The 23488-nt window shown below is 25.2% G+C and overlaps 3 protein-coding genes across 3 annotated transcripts; 1 reads left to right on the plus strand and 2 right to left on the minus strand.

The window, feature by feature from the left end:
- Positions 1-229: 229 nt before the first annotated feature.
- LOC105359897 (beta-1,4-galactosyltransferase 1) lies at positions 230-1540 on the plus strand. Its single transcript, XM_011496643.1, has 2 exons — positions 230-1164; positions 1346-1540. The coding sequence occupies exons 1-2, from the start codon at positions 367-369 to the stop codon at positions 1538-1540; spliced, it is 993 nt and encodes a 330-aa protein (XP_011494945.1). The 5' UTR covers positions 230-366.
- A 541-nt stretch (positions 1541-2081) lies between these two features.
- Positions 2082-7234, minus strand: LOC105359898 (RNA-binding protein 5). The gene is made up of 6 exons (XM_011496644.1): positions 6696-7234; positions 6549-6618; positions 5855-5928; positions 4981-5094; positions 4021-4765; positions 2082-3390 (listed from the first exon to the last, which is right to left on the minus strand). Exons 1-6 carry the CDS (start codon positions 7212-7214, stop codon positions 2237-2239), a joined length of 2676 nt encoding a protein of 891 aa, XP_011494946.1. The 5' UTR covers positions 7215-7234; the 3' UTR covers positions 2082-2236.
- A 6190-nt stretch (positions 7235-13424) lies between these two features.
- LOC105360058 (cytosolic carboxypeptidase 6) lies at positions 13425-18939 on the minus strand. The gene is given in 7 exon segments (XM_011496834.1): positions 13425-13836; positions 14412-14607; positions 15401-15624; positions 16220-16423; positions 17301-17612; positions 18084-18600; positions 18879-18939. Coding segments are annotated over 7 exon segments (1848 nt in total). The 3' UTR covers positions 13425-13502.
- Between the last annotated feature and the right edge of the window lie 4549 nt (positions 18940-23488).

A 23488-nucleotide genomic window follows, 5' to 3' on the forward strand; every position in this document is an offset into this window, starting at 1 on the left:
TAAAAAAATAATTTGTCTTATACTGCATTACAGCTAGACTAGACAGAACATTATTTTTAATTCGATTTATTATATACTGCGTGTTAGCGAGGTGAAACTTCTATTGTGTATATGAAAACTGGGATATTACATATATAATAAAATTGCTTTGTTATATCTTTATTACTTTTTTATGTATTTCTTTTAATTCTTTTTTTTTAATTTTAATAAATAACTAAATATTTATTTATTAACTGTGGAAATTTCGTGTTTGTGAAGAACTAATTTAAAAAATTATGAAGATTTAAAATGTTTTTAATGTGCTTATGAGTTAGATATTGCAAAAATTGCAATGTTATAAATGATTGTTTCAAAGCATTAACAGCCATGCAAAGATATATAAATTTATTTATAATGATGGTTGGATTCCTATATGAATATACAAAAGGTCTGACATGGTCTATAATGGGTATGATAGTGCTTTGTTATTCTCTACATCCATTTAGGTTTGCTTCACATTATAATCATATAAAGACAGAAAATATAATCTTAGAACTTGAGCAATCTTATTCACCAAAAAACAATGCCTGTTTTATTAGTATTACTGGTAGAAGAAGTTCATATCTTATGTATCCAGATGAGAATCCTAAAGAGGAACCACTAGCATTAGCTCAAAGATTGGGTATATTACCTGGTGGTCAGTGGAAACCAACAAATTGTCAGCCATACTATAATATAGCAGTTATTCTTCCTTATAGAAATCGATGGAATCAATTGACTATATTTATGAATTATATTCATCCTTTCTTGCAATTACAAAATATAGATTATAGGATTTTTGTAATTGAACAAAGTCAAATTAAAGAATTCAATCGAGCTAAGCTTTTTAATATAGGTTTTAATGAAGCTATAAAGACTAATGACTTTCATTGTTTCATTTTTCAAGATATCGATCTTATCCCTCAAAATTTAGACAATATATATGCTTGCACTAAAATGCCAAGACATATGAGTTCAAGTGTGAATACTTTTAGGTATAATCTTCCTTATACTGGATTATTTGGTGGAGCTATAGCACTTACAAGACAGCAATTTGAAACAGCTAATGGTTTTTCAAATATATTTTTTGGATGGGGTGGAGAAGATGATGATTTTTATAGTAGATTGCAAAGTAGAGGATATCTGGTATTTTATTTCTTTTTTCATTTAAAATTCCTGTTCACAAAATATAGAATAAGTCTCTTTAAAACAATTAAATTTCTAGTGTTATGTGATTGAAATTAAAAATTTATATTATATAAGCTTCAAAGTTATGTATTTATATATATAAATTTATTCTCTTACTATAAAATAATTTATTTTGTAGGTTACAAGATTTGGTCCTGATGTAGCACAGTATTATATGTTAACACATAAAAAAGAGGTTCCAAGTCATACAAGATTTACAAACTTAGAAAATGGAGCAAGCAGATTTGATACTGATGGTATAAAGGATCTTAAATATGAAGTATTAAATTATCAATTAAGACCTTTATACTCTTGGATTTTAGTAAATATTTAGAAATTTACATTATCTTACACAAAATTATTTAAAAATTTAGAGTAACTGTAAATAGTTAGTAAGTTAAAAGTAGTGATTATAAATGTAAAAACGAAGCTACATTTTCAATGTATATATATTTTATTAACTTGTTTAAATTTAAAAAAAACTAATAAAGTAAATATTTCTTATTGTTGTTTATGGTATTTAGATATTCATATTATGAATAAATATTTTAGTAATTTTAATATCCAAAATTATTGTTTATTAATGAAAAAGTAAAGATGGTTTATTTAAATAACACATTTAATTAATTTATTATTGTTTTTTATTTTTCATACACAATTTTAATAATAGAATAGCATTATAAATTATATATTTAAATCTGAAAGTTTATTGAAATTTTAATATATAATCAAAATGTAAGACAAAATAATAAGCAATTCATAAATATTTTCACTTTGTTTATAGGTATATAAAAACGATATTTCATATATAAAGTATTGTTTATATTTTTTTATTAAAATTATATTTAAATTTATAAGATAATTTTGAAACCTGCTATTATTAGTTTGCTTAAAATTTCAATTATAAAGTACAGTATTGATTTACTGTATTTACAAACTCAACAAAATACATCTTTATTATTACGAAATTACATAATAATATAGCCTATGCAGAAATTGAAACCACTACACATAAAAAAAAGTAAACAAATTAAGAGTCAGACAGTTCCTGATAACGCATATAAGTCATTTTCTTTACACAGTCTTTATATGTATATCCTGGTAATGCAGAGTAAGATGAAGATTTTGCTCCTAATCCAGCAGTAGGGACTCGACGCTTAGTTTCAATGATACTTGTTCTACCTTGATTTGATTTACCAAGACCCATGCCTTCACTCCAACCCATTTTTTGCAACAATTTATTACCGACGTTATCAGAACCAATTCCAGTTCTTGTTGGTTCTTCATAAACAACAGCCATTTCATCTACTCTAGTTTTTAAATACTTTTCTTTCAATTTGTTAGGTTGTGGTGGTTCAGGTTCACCATACTTAGCCCTTCTCTCTTTTGCACGATCTCTGTATTTGTTATTTCGTTGCTGCGGATCATTAGGATCAAGTCCACGAACTTGGTACCAATTTTCGAGATTTTGTTTATGCAAATCAGAAAGTTGTTGGTGACGTATTAAAGCTTCTTTACTAGGAAACTGTCTTTTGCATAATAGACATGCAAGTTTATTCCAATCAGTATGCTGTCTGTCCTCCTGTTGTACATCCTCTATTTCTTCCTCAGTATCACTACCTCCACCATAAGCAGCAACCAAGCCATTGTTACCAGTGAGATCTTCTTCTTCAAGATATACTGAAGTTGCTATACTTTTCTTTTCTAAAATGGCATAACCAGCATCTGCAGCTCCACTGTTTGCACCTTGATAGCCTTCAATACCTGGATAGTCAGATGTCCAATTACTTTTTGCATTTTCCTTTTTTTGATTGAGTGTTTTTGCCCATCGCTCCATATCTTTTGCAATTTTCTTAGCCACTTTGACCTTATCCTGTTTTGTTTCTTTTTTTTTGCTATCATCATTTACTGAAGCTGAATCTGTTGTGAAACCAGTTATTTGTGTTGTTCCATCTGTTGCTAAATTGTTACTTGCAACTGTGTTACTTATTTGTCCACTTGGAATTGAAATACTAGTTTGTTGAGCTGGTTTATATGAAAATGATTCAGCATCCCAAAACAAAAACTGCTGCATGTGGCTATTGTAATAATATTGTGAATTTGGATCATAATATAATCCTGTACTAGGATCATAATAGTATCCAGATGTTTCATCATAATGGTATGTACTAACATCTGGAGCAGCTATATATGAAATATTTAATAAGATGCTGTATTAATTGATTAAAATGAAATATTACTATAAAAAGCAAATATTTATTTATTATATTCTACTTGTCATGATATTGTAATTAAAATACAATTTATTAACTTATGTTATTTTACAATCGTCTCTATTTATTAATATTACAATTCTGTTAATTTTATTATTTGGTCAAAGTTACTATATTAAAAGACAAATTCAGGCATAAACTAAATATACATAATTTTTTAAATAAAACTATATAATAAATCGTTATAATTTATAGTTTCAGCTAAAAATGTCAAAGCTTGATTCTATAAATAAATCTATGAAAATAAAAATTTGGTTGTACATAATGAATTAATGTTATAAACATAATTATTGAATTCGCTTAAGTAATTTAAATTTAATTTGTAATTTCTTATTTGATTAAATTAATCGAATATTTTAATTTATAGAATTATAAAATGTATATTTATTATTATATTACGAGAAAAATTATAATTCTTTAATGTTTCCATTTATTTGTACAGATTATATTAATATATCTAATTTTTTTGGGATTTATAACTACATATCTTTATTTATTATTCTATGTAATAATAAGAATTAAGTATTCTGAAAATGCTTACAGTAAACCTTTCCATCATTTGAGTGTGCTGGAACTCTTCCAATAGCAAGCGTCGTACTTGCCGGAGCTGTTGGAGTCGGTCTATTTTTCATTTCGTCAGCGTCACCCATCTTCCTAGAGGCCTGTAGCTGTTGTATAGCTGATTGTGCTACTGCTGCTGCCGCGTTTACTCGGTCAGTTTGGTTAAGTGAAGGCAAGGTTATCGCTGAGCCTTGAATTATTTGATTCTGATAGTATTGTGTATAATACTGTAGATAATGCGCTTTTTGCGCAGGTGTCTTTGCATAAAGATTAGCGCTGTACTCTGCTAACTGTGCAACATCCTCTAGAGTATAGCGTTGATTATTGTCACACGATTTCCAGGAACCAGAACCCGAAATCTGATGTAGCTTACAATATGCTATTTCAAGCTTTCTGCCATCAACATGAAGACCTTGTTTTGTAAGAGCAGTATGTAAGTACATGGCATCAACAACGTTTCCCATTTCCAAGTAACAAACACCACGCGACGTATTGGTCAGACTGTCACGACCAATGCGAATACTTCGAATAGGTTGCGAAGATAAAGCTTGCATTGCCTGAAGAACTGAATCCTCAGTTGTCAAAACATCAAGACCACGTAGAAGCACTGTGTTTGTTGGATGTGGACTGACCTCATCACTACCCTCGCCTCCTTCTTCACTTTCAGCACGTGATGCGGAGCATTTAAAACATGTTTCACGCCTTTTGAAATTATGAGCTCCACACTAAAATTAAAGGGACTTTAATTAATATTTATTATTTCAAACAAAATAAATGATATTTTATAAAATATACAATCAATTGTCAATAATTTAATATTATTCTATTAAGTATTTTTAAAAGTTAAATATAAATATTTAAACACCATTTTAATATTAAATATATTTGATTAAATTTGACATAGAAAAAATTAAATAACAATATATAGTATTCAGTATACCTTAACACAATGCCAATCTTGTGTATTTTTTGCTTGCAGTTTATCTAAATGGCTTTCTTTAGGAATGCTATACTGCATAAGGGCTCGATATTGTTCCTGTAGCATCAGTACTCCCTGAAACAAAGGATTTCAGTGTTATCCTGTTCAATCCCAAATTTTGGGTTCTGTATCTCTCCCGAAAACTTGCTTCTTTTCTGACTGAGGCTGTCGGACTATGAAAATTTTTTAGTTTATAAAATTTCCGTATATAAGATTCTTTATTAACAATTAAGTTAATTTTCAGATTGAAAATAAATTAAAAAACTCTTTATTCTCGAGCCATTGAGTGTTGATTCTCTTAATCACGAATAAGATCTTCCGTTTACAAACATTTTTTGTTATCAAAATACAATTTTTCTGATAAAGACTTGTAGCTGAATCTAAAAGAATTCAGGATTTATTTATGGACCTGGTATGATAAACAAATATCTACATTTGGCATAAAATAATAGGACAATTAAAAAAAAATAGAAAAGAAAAACTCATACGGTATTAAAGGTTAAAAGAAAACATGCATGGTGCAGAAATCCAACTTGATTGAATATCCATAGGAATCAGGGATAAGGAATATTTAGATCCAGCTCAATGAACATTTATCAGTAACGTTAAGTTATGAAGAGTTAAGAAAAAAACTCAAACAAAAATGTTGTTTCCTAGATAATAAGTAAGTAAAGGTATGGTATATGGAAGTAGCCTTTATTGAGGTGCACAGCCGGGGCTGGCGAGGGCAGCCCAGCGGACTGCGTTACCGTGCCCTGTCGCGCCACGGGGCGTCGGCGCGGCACTTTGAGCAACGCATCAAGAGGTTTGGACACTGGATTGAACTTCTTTCTACCTGTTTCATCTCCATCCATCGTGCGGCCTCCTGAGTCGCGTTAAACTCGACGAAAGCGAAACCTCGCGAAGCACCTATACAGAGCAAATACACAGATATCCAGAGTTAATCCACGTTAATGCCTGGGAGTCTTGGAGAGGGCAGGCAATGTGTCACAGCATCAACCATTGATAGAGACTGAGTTTTCGAACGATCGAACGAAGCGTTATTCCTGCTTTTCTTGCATATTTTCTCTCATATTCTTTCTCACTGCATTTTTCGTGCGTTATGAAAAGTACCTTTGCTAGACCGAATCTAGCTAGTTTTAATTTTATTTAGAATTTTTTTCCTTTAACATTTGCTATTTTACGTCTTGAATTTTGTGTGGTTTGCTAATCTCATAATTTTCTTTTGCTTTCAGATCATTGACAGTTGCCAATTTCAATAAAACTTTTACTACCTAATGATAGTATTATTTATTTCTAAGTAAAGTTATTTTTTTTATTAGTTTTATATATATTGGCACCTATGCTACATTATTACTTACCTTCTAGCCCCTAACTTTTTATAAGCAAAATATTTTAATTGAAGGAATCAGGAACTGGGAATCAAAATGTAGTTAAGGAACTACTCCAATAAAAATAAAATTGCTCAAAAATAAAAGACCGCAGTAACCGAAATTCACTATTAAATAAAGTCGTGATATAATATATACCTGTATCCTTCTTGCGAATGAGCCTGATATCTTTTGGCATTAAACCACAGTTTAAAATATCTTGTCGAACCTGTTTTCAAAATGTAAAAAATGTATTATCAACTTGTCAATACTATTTTTTAAATAATAATAATAACAATAACATACATCATTCTCTGTTATGTGCTGAGCAAGTCCACGAATCATAATTGTATTGTTAGGTGTCTGATTCTTATAATGAACTCCTTCCATTGCTGCGCTATAGTTACGTACATGTTCATGTTCATAGTCTGCACTTTCACGACTATGATCATCATCTCGATCACGACTACGATCATCCCTTTTAGGTCTACGTTCACGTTCCCTATCTCTATCACGATCTCTTCGTCTATCTCTTTCACGATCTCGGTCACGATCTCGTTCCCTGTCTCGATCTCTTTCTCGTTCTACGGAATCTCGATCTCTTTGTCGCCCATAGCGATCTTCTCTATCTCTGTAACTTCTTTCACGTTCTTCTCTACTTCGGTCTCTTCTATCTCTTGATCTGTCTCTTTCTCGCTCTCTATCTCGTCGATGTGTTCTATAATCTGGACTACGATAATCAAACTCTGTATTTGAATGTGTTCTCCTTTCCGTTGGACCATAACCTGGCTCCCATGGATCGATCATTCCTGAGTTGTTGTACATATTTTCTAAACATTTATGGAACACCTAATAAAAATTTATAAAAATATAAATTCAAATATCTTCATAATCTTCAGAATTAACAAATTTATAAAATTTTTAAATTAAAATAATTTTTAATGTACAAACACAATTAACAAATATTTGAAAAATAGATTTAAATTATGTAAAAATATACAATTATATTTTCTATTCAATTGCCTACTTTTAAAACATTTAAATCATATTACCGTATTACTGATAAGATGTAATACTAATGGAACAATGCATAAATATGTTTTAAAATTTTTCCAAGTAACTATAATTAATAATTCTTATTAACGCGTAAAACACTTAACACCGTGATAGCAAAGTATCAATTATGAGACATTGTTAAATACACTGAAATCTATGTGGTAGATAATTTTCAATAACTAAATAATTATAATCAATACTTCATAAGAAAAAATGATACTTGCCTTATCCGTGATGGTGGCTTCTCGCGTGCCAATAACAGCAATAGTAGAGACAATAAATTCTAAGTAGGCCCAAAAAGAATTCGAGGCGAGCCACTTTAAGTTTAAATCGTTAAATACTTTCTTTTTTTAATGTCACTTATCGAACTTTACAATGTAATACACAAACTGCTAAGTAGTAACTGGAAAATACGTGTTTTATTCTGATTCTAATCACAATGGCGTAAATTCGAGCTTCTTCAATTCGTTGTTACGTATACCAGTTACATATATAGATAGATAGTTATATCAAAAAATGGAGCCGCAATCTTCTATAAAGTGTAGAGTATACTAAACTAGTATGGACATCTAGTGGCTTCACAATCACATTCTGAAACAGACTATAATAAAAAATGGAATTTGAAAGAAAGTTAATTTTATTGTGATTATATTGTGAAAAAATTAACCAAAGCTGTTATCTTTTAAGTTACTCCATGTAACTGATTTAACTTTTATAATATAATACTCATTTATAATTTGTATTATTAGAATTTCGAAAAATATCTTATAGTATTTAAAATTTACAAAAAAAAAGAAAATTCCAAACTTATTATTCCATTAAAAATTATTTGTATAATATATAAACATTTAAAATAATTTTTTTTATATTTTAGAAATAAATCTAAAGACATAAACTTACTTAATATGCTGTCATAATATTTATTTAGTTATTCTATAAAGATGTACAAATGTCAACATAAATTATGAATTTTATTACTTAATTATTTAATGTTTAATAATGACAGATTAAAATTAGTGAAAATTATAAAATTATAGCAATACGGATATTTATACGTTAATTTCTTTTATTTACGTATTAATTCGTAAAACTATGTAAATATCAAATATCGTTAAAAATAAAAAAAATTACATTATATTTATTAAAGTTTTGAAAAAATTCTAAACAATATAATATACTTAGATACATATTGATGATATATATATATAATACATAATAAAATCTAAATTTTAGTGAGTGGCAAGTTCAACTAAAATTTAGGTATTCATGATAGATTATTTTTCTAAAACCTTTATTTAAATACTAATTTATACGAAAGTATGAGGGCTGAATGTGCAGGCATTAAAAAATTATCTTTATTCAATAATTTTTTTATCAAGTGAAAACTATTAATTGTTCCAATATTAATTTTAAGTAAAACCGCCAGATAACAGCACAGTCTCATGCTTGATTTAAATAAAAATTTAATGAGCGTACTGGAAAAAATATTCTAATATTTTTCATAAAATGAATAAAAATGCACAAAAATATTTTATACACAAAATATGTATAAAATTATGAATTAATGTTGAACTAAATGTTTACCTATTTTATAAAAATATTTTTTAAGTTTACATTAACAGTTTTTTATAAGCATTTATAAAAATTATATTTTTAATAAGAAATTCAATATTTGTATCCAAGTATATGAAATCATAACGTATATTTTCTATCTCATGCAAAACGTTTTAAGTGATAAAGTTTGATGTTTTCGTTTGACGAATGTAGAGGTCAAACAAACGACACTGTAGTTTTTGTTTGCTTTCATAGCGTATAGTCGTAAACAATCTAAGTTTTACGAATCGTTTTACAAAGAGTATAAATATATATCTGATGTAGCACTAATTTTTTATTTTTTGATAATTTTTTAAACATTAATTTTTTAATTTTAAATTCAAATCATAAAATATTTTGATTAAAAAAAAATTAAAGAACTGTTTAATTAGAATAATATTTCGACAGTAAAATTATAAAATTATACATTTACAATTTTTATAGTGATATATCGTTAAATATAAATTATTTAAATTATTATATTTTTAGATTTATTACATATATAATAATACATTTTTTTTAATTAAATCAATAAAAATATAATAAAAATTTTTAAATTTAGGATTTATATTATGATTGCATATTCCACAAGTTTTTTTATATATTCAATCTAATTACCTTCTAGCATTATACAAGCTATAATTAAGTTTAATTCTAATACAAATTAATTTATTTATATTTAAATATAAAAATTTTATCATATAAACGGCGAGTATATTTAATTATACAAACATTTAAATAAAACGTTTTCCTTAAAAAAAAATTAAGAAAATTTTAAACACAAATATTTTAGTTTGATATATATAAACATTTTTAATATTATAAAAAATTATTTAATTAAAAAAATTCTATTCGGGAATTTTCATCTTAGTATTATAATAATTTTATTTAAACTAAAATTAATAAATAAACTATCATAATTATAACAATAAAATTAAATATATTTTACTACAAACGCGACATTTAATTATTTTAAATGACGAGTTTAAAAAATTTCATATTTTGTAAAATTTTTATTTAATTTTTCAAGTTCATTTTCATTAAGAGATGTAATTAAAGAATAAAAAAAATTGTTTTAAGACTTTAAAGATATGAAAAGAATAAGTTATGTTGAATGTTGCAAGTTTTCTATTTTAAAGTTAACTAAGGACTATAAAATTATACTTACAAAAATATATCTTGAATATCTAACTCTGAGTAATATATTCTTTATAATCAAAAGATAAAAAGAATATTAATTACTTAATAAAAGTTACTTAATCACATATCACATTTGAAAAATTTTATTAAAGAAGTCATTGTCAAAGTAATGGTGAAATATATTTTCCACAAAATTAAAAAAAAATTTTTTTGTCTAAAATTAATTTTTATTAAATAACAATGAAAATAAATATTTAAAAATTATTTAGTTGCTATAACAACATAAAATATATAACTATAACAATATAACAACATATATAACATAATTTCAAAGTAACTTCGTCAAGAGAAATTAAATTATTGATTCGTCTTTAAATATATTGAATATATCGAATATATTGAATATATTGAATTATGAATATAAGCTGTTTGTTTCTTTTACTAAATTTTTCTATAAAACTTTCATATAGATGAATTTTTTAATTTAATTTAACATTGAATTTTCATTTTGTAATATGGCAAGATTTTATTTATTTATTTAATTTGATAATATTACCTAAATGAATTTGGAATATAGACATGTAAATTGTATATATTCACAGTTTTGTTAATTTATCAACTTATGTAGTATCTTAAAAAATAATCGTTCTAAGCTAAAAAAAGTCTAATGCTCATTTATCTTAAAAATATAATACATCTTATTGTTTATTATTATTTATAATGTAAATTCTTATTAATGGTTTTCATATCTTGAGCCATTATCAACTATATTCTGTTTTAAGTATTATACTGCAAATTTTTCCATAATATTTTGATTTTTATTAACATATTTTTTCTTTACAATTTTTATTTTTGTACATTCAGAACTGATTATTTTCTTTTCAAATTATAATTATAATTTTTACAAATTATAATTTTTTTAATATGTTCATACTTATAAATTTTGTCGAATCTAAATTTAAATAATTAATTGGAAAATAATTTAAGGTTTACAAATGAAAACATGAAAATGTTCTATTATTGGTAATAAAAACTCCAATAATTAATACTTAATATTCAAACAAGAATTTTTGCATATATAATTATATTATAATGTAATGATTAATGAGGGCTGAAATATTTTATTTTGAATGGAAAAAATTTTATTATATAACCTTATTATTAAATTTTTTGTATAACCTTACAAGATAATTGATTTTTAACGTAGTTATAATAATGTAAAAGATGCTAAATAAACTCAGCATTCGTAAATAACTATTATAAGTTTGATTTCTTACACGTAGTTAATAGATTATTTATTAAATTAAGTATAGTCATTCGTTGATCGAGTATATTTGCTTGCTTGTAAGTTAAATGTCAATTTGGAAAAAAATATAAAAATAGGAATTTATAATGTCATATTGTTATTGCAAAGAAGATATTAGAAAGTTGTTAAAACTTAATGATTGGGAAGTAATGACAACAGAGTTTTAAGATTACGATTAAGGTTAAGATTATAATATTATATATACTTATATATAATTATTAAAATGGTTGCTTCTACTAAAAATATTTTCAATTGTTTAATAGAATAAAAAAAAAGATCTACTTTATAATTATATTATCTAACATTATTATTTTTTATGTACTAAATTTAACATCGGAAGAAATTTAAAATAAGAATTTTCTAAAAGAATAATCATACAATGCCTCTCATCCTAAAAAATGCAACACAACTATGTATAATCAAAAATAACATAAATTTTTTCCAAGCTATAAAAGAATAAAATACAAAAGGTAATTCTTATCAAAGAAATTAAAATAATTAATGAATATTTTTGCTTTCATTTTTCCATTTAACTTGCAACTATTTTTATTTCAAAGTTTTATTAAATGTTTTTATGGAGTCTGATTTTTAATATTAAATACAGATAATAATTTTTATAAATTGTATAATAAATCTATAAAAAAATTAAAGAGGCATTGATTAACATTTCAGTTAATCATATGATATATGTTATATCATATGATATTATATTTTTAAATTTTCAGCAAATTTTGATATAAAATTTTTTATTGCAATCGATTTGCTAATTTTTAGATATTATTGTTGCTAAATATTAGATATTAAGACTTCCAATTCAATTTTTTCAATGTCAAATAATTAATCACTTTTCAAAAATACTTTACCTATATTTATAGTTTATAATTTATTAAATGATAATATAAGTAAAAATGATCGCTGAATACATTATGAAATGGCTAAACATATAGTAACCTTGAGAAAAACATACATTGCAAATGCCACAAAATGAATCCATAAACATACATACTAATTTTTGTTTAACGTATATGTTATTATTTAATCTGCTTAAATATACATTATTGTGGTTAGTATTTCATTTATATTTAAACATAAATACTAGACTTACATATAAATTATAGAATTAAAAATTTTATTTATAAATTGTAAAAATTTACGTAAATAAAAATAGGATAAATTTTCTAATAAAAATGATAATTTTGATACACAAATTTAAATATAATACAGATAATATAAATCGCATATAAATATATTTGTAGATATTTTATATGAATCAATTTACATACAAATAATAAATATATTATTTAAACTTATATACACTATATATATAGTACAGGATAGTATTATGCATAGAATATTGTTTTGTATTTCTATGTATATAGTTAATATATTTTATATATAAGTGAATTTGTTATTCAAAAAAATAAAGAATTTATTATTATACCGTTATCGTTGTTGCTTCAGTATATGTTTTTATCTTTCAACTCAAAATTTACTTGTTTATAAAATTATTTTAGTATTCTAAAAATTCATGCAATAAAATTTGAAATAATATATATCTATAAAAAACAACATCTCTTTCGCTTATTTATACTGAAACTCATATTAAAATCTAGAAATGCTAAGAATCAAGTGTAATACAGCAGTAATACAGTATTAATTGAAGATGAGTCAAATAAGTTAAAGATTATACTTATTAATCTTCGAGAATGCTCTTTTACATCTACATCAAAATTCAATTAAACAAAAGAGAATCAATTGACAACTCGTATATATGTGCTAACAATTTTCCATTTTGTTTTACGTTTCACGATTATACTTCGCATATTGACCTGCATGAGGAAACATATTATAATATCTATGACGTTTTGTTTAAAGTATATATCAAAATAACAATTTTACGGTTGGACAAACAAAGAGAGATAACCATATTTTGGTCGCAATGAGATTTAAGAATTATTGAAAGTTCCAAGAAGGAATAGTTTTATAGCTTATATATCAACAAAAAAATATGTATTCAATCATTGTTTTTTAAGGTGGATTTTCCGTTTGGGTGATGGCTGTTGTAAATCGACCTTCACTTTATTTTTGCCAATGGCAAGGTCCAGGCCACCTTCAGTCAACTGATTAAGATCGATTATGGTGAGATTCGGCTCTTTACTTGATTTTTTGTGGATAAAGGCTTGCCGGCTGCGGTTCTCGGAGTTGGCTTTGTAGTAGTGAAACTTACGTCACGTGGCAGTAGCAACGCCTGTATCGCCATTCATACGAATCATTGATTGATACCGCTGCTGTTTATACTGCTCTAAAGCAGTGCCAAGATTCAATTTCCCCTTCTCCTCTACTGGAAAGTACCTGTTAAGGAAAATAGTAAATACTGCACATACTCAAATGCAAAAGTGATACATGCGCATATATGCACAATTTTTTGTTCACAATTAATATAAATTATTATTTTAGATAAAGTTTTTTACATTTTCAAATTTATTTAAATTATAAATTTATTATGAATTAATTTCTTTGACGTAAAAAAAACAGAAGTTACACTTATTTCCAACTCAACTATATAAAAGTAACGTATTTAGTTAATTAATGAATAAACAATTTTTGAAACATATATATATTATGTCAAAATAATAGTAATTCTCCTTTAATAATCATTTTCATGTATAGTATTTGTATATTTTTAAATCCAAACATTAATCAATTAGGAGTAATAAAGTTGAATCAAATTGTAACAAATTTAAGAATCAAAAATTTATCTTTTAGAAATTCACTTTTAAAGTTTATAATCACAAGAAATTTTTTGGTGTGTTAAATATTTTTTAAATTAGGAATTATCTTAGTTAAATAAGATCTATCGTATCTAATATACTTGTAGAAGTAATATTCATTAACAATTAATGTGAACTATCAATTTCGTTATTTACTCGTGAATAACGGCTAGATGTAGAGGTGCAAGCGCTCTTGCAGTTCTTGGTCGTAATTGTGGTGGCACGCAATATCGTGTACGTGAACGACTGGTATGTTTATTTGACGGCTGATCCGGAAGTCCAAATGGTATTAAGCCCATTAGCTTATAATATTCTAACAGGGCCCTTGCTAAATTTCTTCCAATCCTGTAATCTGTTTTTTATCAAGGCGGAATGTGCACTATTATATTTTACAATATAATAGTACTATAGCTTATAAAACTACTATATCGAGACCAAATTATTTTAAATATCGATTAAATTTGGTTTATGAATCATAAAATTATAGTACAACTTATTATATTTTTCATATAAGGTAATTTAACAATTTTTATATAATATGCCATAAAATTTAGTATTATTAATACATATTAGTAATACAGTTTATATTAATTTTTACTTTACAATGGTTAATTAAATGAAATTTACTAATTAACTATTTGAAATTAGTTTTAGATAATTTAATGTATATAATAATGCAGATCTATTTAAAAAAATTAATATATATTTGTTGCTATTCTAATTATTTTTTTCATTCATAAATAAGTTTTTAAAAGTATAATGTAATTAAAAAATATTGTCGTAAAAAGGGTGTAAATATTAAGTATCTTAGGTAGCATTTAACATAAATATAGCTTTAAAATAAATATAATTTACAAAAAATGGTAATTAAATAATATCCATTTTTGTATAGTAATGAAGTTTCGGTGAATGTAAATAACAATAATAATGTTATTAATAAATAATATATAAATATATTTTTGTTTAGAAACGTTATATATTTTTAACTTAGTTACTTTTAAATTGAAATTCGTGATTTTAATCACGAAATATTTTTAGACTAAAGACAAAATAGTATCATAAGAATTTTTCTAATGCGAAACTAAGAAGGAAAAATAAATTTGTTTTTTAATAAAGGAGCTTAAAAATGAATTTAAAAAGGATACAACTTTCTTCAGTATATGGCAATATTTCTGTTGTTCCTTTTCGTGTATAACCATACATAGATACATGTAGAGTATAACAATTAACACGTTTGCTTAATATTGAACAGAAAAATCGCCTTGCGGTTCCTTCTTTATGAGAATCTTGATTATACATTGTATTGCTTAATTCATAATCCTCTGCCAGTTGAGTTAAAAACTTAGGCAAAACTATGTGACGTTCGTACCTGCAGTCTTAATTATTTCTTAATATTTTAAAGTATTACAAGAAAAGATAATCATTAATAACAAAAGAACTTTTTGATTTAACAAAATAAGCAAATTGATGAAATATTACATAAAATTGTAATTTTCATAATTTATTAAGGTATATTTTGAATTTATTTATTTATTTATATTTCTAAAAAGAGGGCATTATTGTTTTTGTTGATTTTTAAAAATACATGTAACATAATATTACAGTTATTTATCTGTAGCACAAGACGACGCTTTTTAATTATGTATTTAATATCTTAATAAAGTAACTAATTGATTTAGTTTTAAATTATATATTAAATCATAATTCAAATATAATAAAATATGTATTAGTGTTATGAGAATTTTAAATAATAAAAAATGATACTATAAAATAGAGGCAAAATAATAATGCCGCATTTTATATTATTATTGATTTAAATACTAATAATGTTCCATATAGTTATATAAATAATAATAAAAAGAAAGGAATATTATACTTATTGAAATTTATCCAAGTTAATTATAATTCGATCCATTTATCGAATATACAATATTATTAGTCAATAATAGAGTTTTGTTTTTTACCTATAAACATCGTCATATGTATTTCCATATATAAAAACACCAGTAGCATTTGAATGTGCATGAAGATCAAGTACGCAATCAAGTGGAATTTTTGGATCTTTATCAAGTGACGTAAGTAAAGCTTTACAGGCTAAAAGTGTTGGATGTATCCATTTTGAGATTCGACTCCATGAACGATTCAAATCCATTCCCAGCAATGTTGATCTATATCACGTTAATATTATTAAAATAGTTTTTTATGCTATGCAATATATATTTTTAATACTAAGCCTTTAATAGACATCTTTGATTAAAATTTGAAATTCTTCAAAAGAAAAACTTTAAATACAATTTAGAATATGTAAAATTTTATTATTCTATTTATATATTTAGTTAAAGTTATTAAAATGAGCCAATATATGAATGATGTATATAGTATATAGTTAATATATAGTTAATTATCCATAAAAAAATAGTATTAAGAATGAAAATCTAAATAACAAGTATATAATCATTTTTTAACATTTTTGATTATTGAAAATGATCAAATAAATTTGCTATGTAAATTGTTTAAACTATAATTGTACTATTAAAATTGTATCCAATATGTGATATATATCTAAATATGAATATATATTTAGAAATATATATTTAATTGAATCTTTTCATTTACAAACTTATTATTTAAAAACTTAAATTAATCATTTCAACATTTTTATTAAACAATTCTAATACATAACTAATTTATTATTAATTAAAAATCCTTTTTAAGTGTTAAATCAAACGTTTAGATACTATAAAGAACTACAAGAAACTTATAAAATTTTAATTAATTAAATTTCATTTATTAAAATTTATAATTATTTCATAATTATTGAGGCTTTACTTAACACTTTATTTTTTAATGTATCTTGAATAAAAACAGAATTCTGAGTAATCATTACATGTATTATAAATATTATCTGATATTTATATATTAATTTTTTATTTCATTCATTTTATTATAGATAAATGAAATTTATTTTATGAAACCAATGAAGGCTAATTAAGTAAAATAATATATATAGCAGGCATAGTAGATTAGCATAATTAAATATCATACCGATGGTTTCCAACATAAACTCCATCTGGATTCAGCATGGGAACGATCTTGAAAACGATGTACTTACGAAGAATCTTAGCAATCGGATGGGCACTTACGAGAAAATCTATGAGCCCTTGACATATGAAGGACGACGGTGACTCGCCAGGATGAACTCGTCCAAATATCACAACTGCTTTTCGTGATTGATGCTCTTTTTCATGTTGATTCGCAGTAGTCATATAAATTTTTTTTTCAGTCGAGATTGTCAAAAGTTCAATCTTTCTGTTCTGAATTGAATTTGCTAGAGTTTCCCTTTTCATTATGGGATACCTGATTAGAAACAATAAAAATATCTTTAAAATATCTAATATTTTATTATTATAATTTACTTTAAAATTACCAGAACAAAATTATATCAATGAATATAATATATTATTATAGATTGATTCATGATTTATTGGTCTTTTAACACGACATCATTTTAATTAAATATTAAATTAATTTCTTAAACAATTTCTATTTTAAATATTCTACAATAATAATATATAATGTGTAATATTAATAATACATGTAGAACATAATTAATCAATAAATATTTTATAATCTTTTAGCTCAAGAAAATTTTTCATAATAACTTATAATTTAGAAGCTTTTATTTAGAACGTTTTATTTATAAGAAATATTTATATTATATATAATTTATAATTACAAAAAATTATAAAAAGATTGATTTTATGTTTTTATTTATTGGTGAATTGTAAGATAATATTCAATCTGAACACAGTATGTTTATGAAAATACCTTAATATCAGATTATCCAAGTGACCTAAGTATCTAGTGTACGAGTATGGATAAGTGAGTGCAAATTGATAGAGTTCATCTTCATAATCGAAGGCAAATGAAAAACTAAGTACGTAGTGATCTTGATTTTGCATGGACTTGTAATAGAAGACCTGATTCAATGGTAGTCGCTGCCACTTGATTCGGCTAGTGCTTCTTACTAGAGGTGTCATGCCTTGCCGAAAAAGATTCTTACTCTTGGAAATGTTAACAATATTAAAGATTACGCGTTGTTCCTTGCGCACATTATCTACAGTAAAGTTGAACCAAAGTCGTAATCGTGGACTACAAGTGTCCGGCCGTATAAAAAGATCATATTCAAACTCAGAAACAAGATCAACACGTCCCAAATTACCAGTTTCAAAGGATGCATCAAAACACAGGTGACCCCTTTTTGCTTTACCACTATGACCTAGTGGACGGATTACAAGTTTGTTCACATTACTTAGTCCACCTTCCACATCGCTATTTTCGCTTTCTGCAAGATAGAAAATTGTTAATTAATCGTATTCATATTCACTATAATATTAAAATATTATCATTATAAAATTATTGATATATTTCGGCATAATTAAATTTGATTTTTTAAAGATAGAGTAAGATAAAATATAGTTAATATTATCAGAAATTGATTAATTAGCTTATAACATAAAATCAAAAGTCTTTCAAAAGGCAAGTTATAAATGAAAATAAAAAACAATGATTTAATAAAGTAATATATGAAATAAAGAAGAAGATAATTACGAGATTTCTAACCGGCACGTTTATAAAGAGTAGTATGCTCGAGAGGATCCTTGCCCTCAAGCTGAAACGCCATTAGATAGACCCTTACTATAAAACACGCAAAATAAGACTGAAGAGATTTTAGTTTCAGCCAATATTTTAGCATGTTGTCTCCCTTCTTTAACGTTGTCAAATTTTCACTCCATAATTTCCCTTCAATGAAATGTGAAAACTTCACAAGCTTCGCGTGACTGTACCGTTCCTTTACAACCAACACGTACATTATAGCAATGTTACTAAGTTCGCGTGATTTCATTGATTTTTTTAACTTTTGTGTTTCATGTTATTATGATTATTTTCATGACTTATTGCTTTTTTGATTGATTTTATTTACACCGATAATAGCGAAAATGGCTTAAGAAACTGAAGTACAGAAAACAGACTTAATTACAGAATTTAAACATTGAATTTTTAACCTGTAATTTAATTTTGAATGATTATAGATTAATAATTGCCAGTATATATATATTCATATTACAATTATAATGTTACATTAAATATTTTAATTTATATACGTAATAATCTTTACTGAACTCATTTCAAATAACAAAAAAAAAATTTTATTTTATCCAATAAAATTGCATTATGAATATATTCAATTTTGAATTAAAAATAGTATGGAATATGAAAATTAAAAAAAAAAATTACTAAAACTGTCGTTGTATGTAGAAACTAATATTATATATTGACGTTTTCAATGAATAATGAGAGCATCATTTTTATTTCTGTTATGTATAAGATAAAATTATTCGTATAATTTCACTTTTTTAAAACTTGGAGTTTCACTATTTTTAAACAATTTTAAAAGAACATTTAAGATTTTTCATGATAATGATAATCAATGAGAATTAATATAATTTTTATGCATATTGAATTTTAATTAGAATTTACTTTTGAATTTTTAATTTAAGGTATATTCAAGTTCATATGCTTACGGTATTTATTAAAATTCAGAAATATATATGAAATAGTACATGTTACAATATCTTATTATACTTTCAAATACTTAATTAATAGAAATTTCCATATTTTTTCGTATAGTATTAAGATGTGAATACATTTATAATGAAATTGGATTAACATAAAGAAATGCTCAAGACCAAGATGAAATCAAATTTTTGTGCAAATAATCAATAAAATTAATCAACTTAATAAAAAGTTTATATATAAACTATATATAATACTAAGCAAAATTTTTTTGTCAATATTAAAATTAATTTTTCTGTTATATATTATAATTAATATTCTAAGTTTTTAGGTCTTTAAAACAACAATATTAATGTTTATCTTTCAAAGTATAAGGAATATAAATAGTCTTAAATATTAAAAATAAAGTTTACTTATAATTAATTATCAGTTTTAATTTTTATAAAGATAATTTTAATTGACTTTTTTACCAATTTATCTTTTAAATTGGATACTATTATTCATTTTTTTCGAATGAATGATATAACTATCATTATCAATCTATAATGTTTAATTATTTTATTAGAGTTTGAATTTAAATAAAAATCATGTTTTCATTTTTTTCTTACGTTTATAATGGAATCTTAGCTCAATATATAAGTGTGATAAATTAAATATAGGTATCAATTCTCTTGATGCTATTTAGATCATTTTGCCTATTTCTATAAAATATCGTTTTACTCGTTTTCTCTATATTATATAATTAATCTTCATAATCATCGAAATTTTATATTTATTATTACAGTATTACATAAATTAATTCAAAATTATTGAGGAATTGAACCAATTAACATTTATTTTAATTAATTTACTCCTATTATTAGTTATTTGCTTAATTTTAATATTTGTTTAATTTATGATATAATATAGAAAATAAATAGAATAATAACTTACTAATGTATACAGTTTCTATTAAATATAAAAAATAATTAATGAATAAACTATAATCTTTTCGAACACTTTTGTTGTCAACAAAATTCATAATTCAACTGAATATTCATAATTCATAGTTATATTTTTTAAAAAATATTGGAAAATGATGTTGGAAATAGCATTGGGTAAGATTTAACGTACGATAAAAATAAAGTCATTTTTTCGTATATTCTATTAATTTTTGTTGTTATAAGTATTAAAGAAATCATAACTAACTAAAAATATTTACTTTCTGTATATTTTGTTTATATAAAACATTTTTAAAAACACGGGGTATAGTTACGAAAAAGCTATTACTTATGTCAAATTTTTTCTTCTAACGAAATAAAGATTAGAAAATATTGTTTACGAAATTTATCAGGTGAAAGTAGGGTAAAATACACATTAAAGCACCGACTGTAGGTTCGGAAATTTGACATGAGCTCCATATTAATATTAGCGGTCGTTAAAGACGAGATCTGTGGCTATTGATCGTGTATCTGGATTGCACAATTCCGCACCCTGATAACTTTCTTACGTCTTTCGATTTAACTTTTTAATTCATCTTAATTACTGTCTAAAGATATATAATCAATCGATAATTACGAATATTAGACTGTGAATTTCTCGTTTTGAAGGGAACTAATCTTACCTGATTTACATTTTAATGACATTGAATACGCACCCAAATCTGACATATTGAGCACAAGATGAGCGCCTCAATATCACTGTCGTAATATTGTTGCATTTGAGACAGCTTGGAGACAAACTACGATGGTTACCTTGACACAGAATTTTGTTAAATCAATAGACGTGAGTGAGTGAGCGTGTGTGTGAGAGAGAGAGGGGGGGGGAGATGTGCAACTTCATTTATATAAGTATTATATATATATATATATATGTTAGATTGGGTTGGGATATATTTAATTATATTTAATATTTTATATTAAATATATATTTAATATATATTTAACAAATATTTGGGACAGATTGTATAGGTAAATACACATTTGACTGTTGTTTACAAGACTCTTCAATAATTAATTAGTTTTAATAATTAATACTTCAATAATTAAACAAAATAAAATAGAGAATAATAAGACAATAAATTAAAAAATTAACTTTACTCTGGATATTTTATATTTTAACATATTACATTTGATATTATAAAGACAACTTGTGGGTATAATAAGAAATTAATAAATGTGTAAATATATTACTTATAACGATTTAAGTAATTATATGTAAAATATTACAATGATTATTTTAATTGTAAATTTGTCTATTTCCGACATTAGTAAACTATTTGTTATTAAAAATTTCTTGAATTAATGCATAATAATACTATTTTCAGTGTATTTTATCCCAAGTGCTGTATTTACTAGTCAGCCTTGATTTTTGTTCAGTTCACATCCTAAAAATTTTCCTTTGAAAAGGTTGGCGAACCTGATGTAAGACTGGAAAACCTTCACAAAGTAAAAAGGACGCGTGAAAACCAACAGGCGGGTGCACAGGAATCGATAATCAAGCTCTCTTAGCTTATATACCCTTTTGCACTTTCAGGAAGCAATGCGCCGGCGTCACCGATAGAAAACGGCGGAAGCGGCTACGGCGCCGCTTTTTCCCACCCTCACCAGCACTATACGAGGGGTGTGGAATGCGAACCGCCCTAGCCGGGCTTGGCCCGGTTGAACCTCGCCGGGTAGCCGTCAGTTTAGTTACCGCACCACATAAAGGCATTGCGTTGTAGATACCGTTAAACCTGCAATATTATTATCCCTTCATTTTATAATAAATTCCGTTCGTTCATTCATTCATTCCTTTACAAGGAAACTTCCAAATATCTAAGTCCACATCGAATAATTTATATACGAGATATTTATAACGAGAGACTTCTATCAAGATAACGTCTAAGTACGCGGGCACGCACGCATAATACGCACGTACGCGCGCGCATACACACACACACACATACTTTCCTCCCACAGACATATCAAAATATACATTCGCACTAATAACAACAAGTTATCTTAGCTCTACTTAGGCAACCGAAAATCGGATGATCATCCTGCAATTTATTGTTTTATTTATAGTTCGTTTTTACGATCTTACATTTAATCAGTTTCTTTTTCGACCTTGCATCCTCAAGAAGTTACAGTTTTGAAGATGAATATTGATTATAGTGAATAATAAGCATAGAAATTATATTAACACACTTAGTTCAAGAGTGAAATAAAATAAAATAGGAGATTGCAACAAATTGAAAAAAGGGAGAAAAAGAAAAGAAGTAGAAAAACCTGGAAACTTCGCGCGCCACCTTTCTTGTTGCTGCTTTCTGTACTAACTACAAGGGCGTGGTCGAAGCTATCAATGTTTTAATGTGTTTCTTAATAAACATTAGCTTTCTCTTGTTTTATAAATTTGCTTAAACGTAAACAATTAATAACACTTGAAAAAAAAATCTAAATTGTATGCGTAAAAACAAATGTAGAAAATATAATTATAAGGTGTTTTTGCTGTTACTACTCACAAAATAAAAAAACATTTGTAAACAAATATCGGAATTTTTGTGTAAAACAAAGCTTTACAGCATAGAGGATTCGAAGTTAATATTTGAGAAGATATAAAACATAAATTGAGAAGATAAAAAACTTCTTTTAAAGAATCATTCATTATTTGTACTATTTATCAAAGTATTACGTACT

The sequence above is a fragment of the Ceratosolen solmsi genome, unplaced genomic scaffold, assembly GCF_000503995.2.
Source record: "Ceratosolen solmsi marchali unplaced genomic scaffold, CerSol_1.0 scaffold29, whole genome shotgun sequence".
Classification (NCBI taxonomy): Eukaryota; Metazoa; Arthropoda; class Insecta; order Hymenoptera; family Agaonidae; genus Ceratosolen; species Ceratosolen solmsi.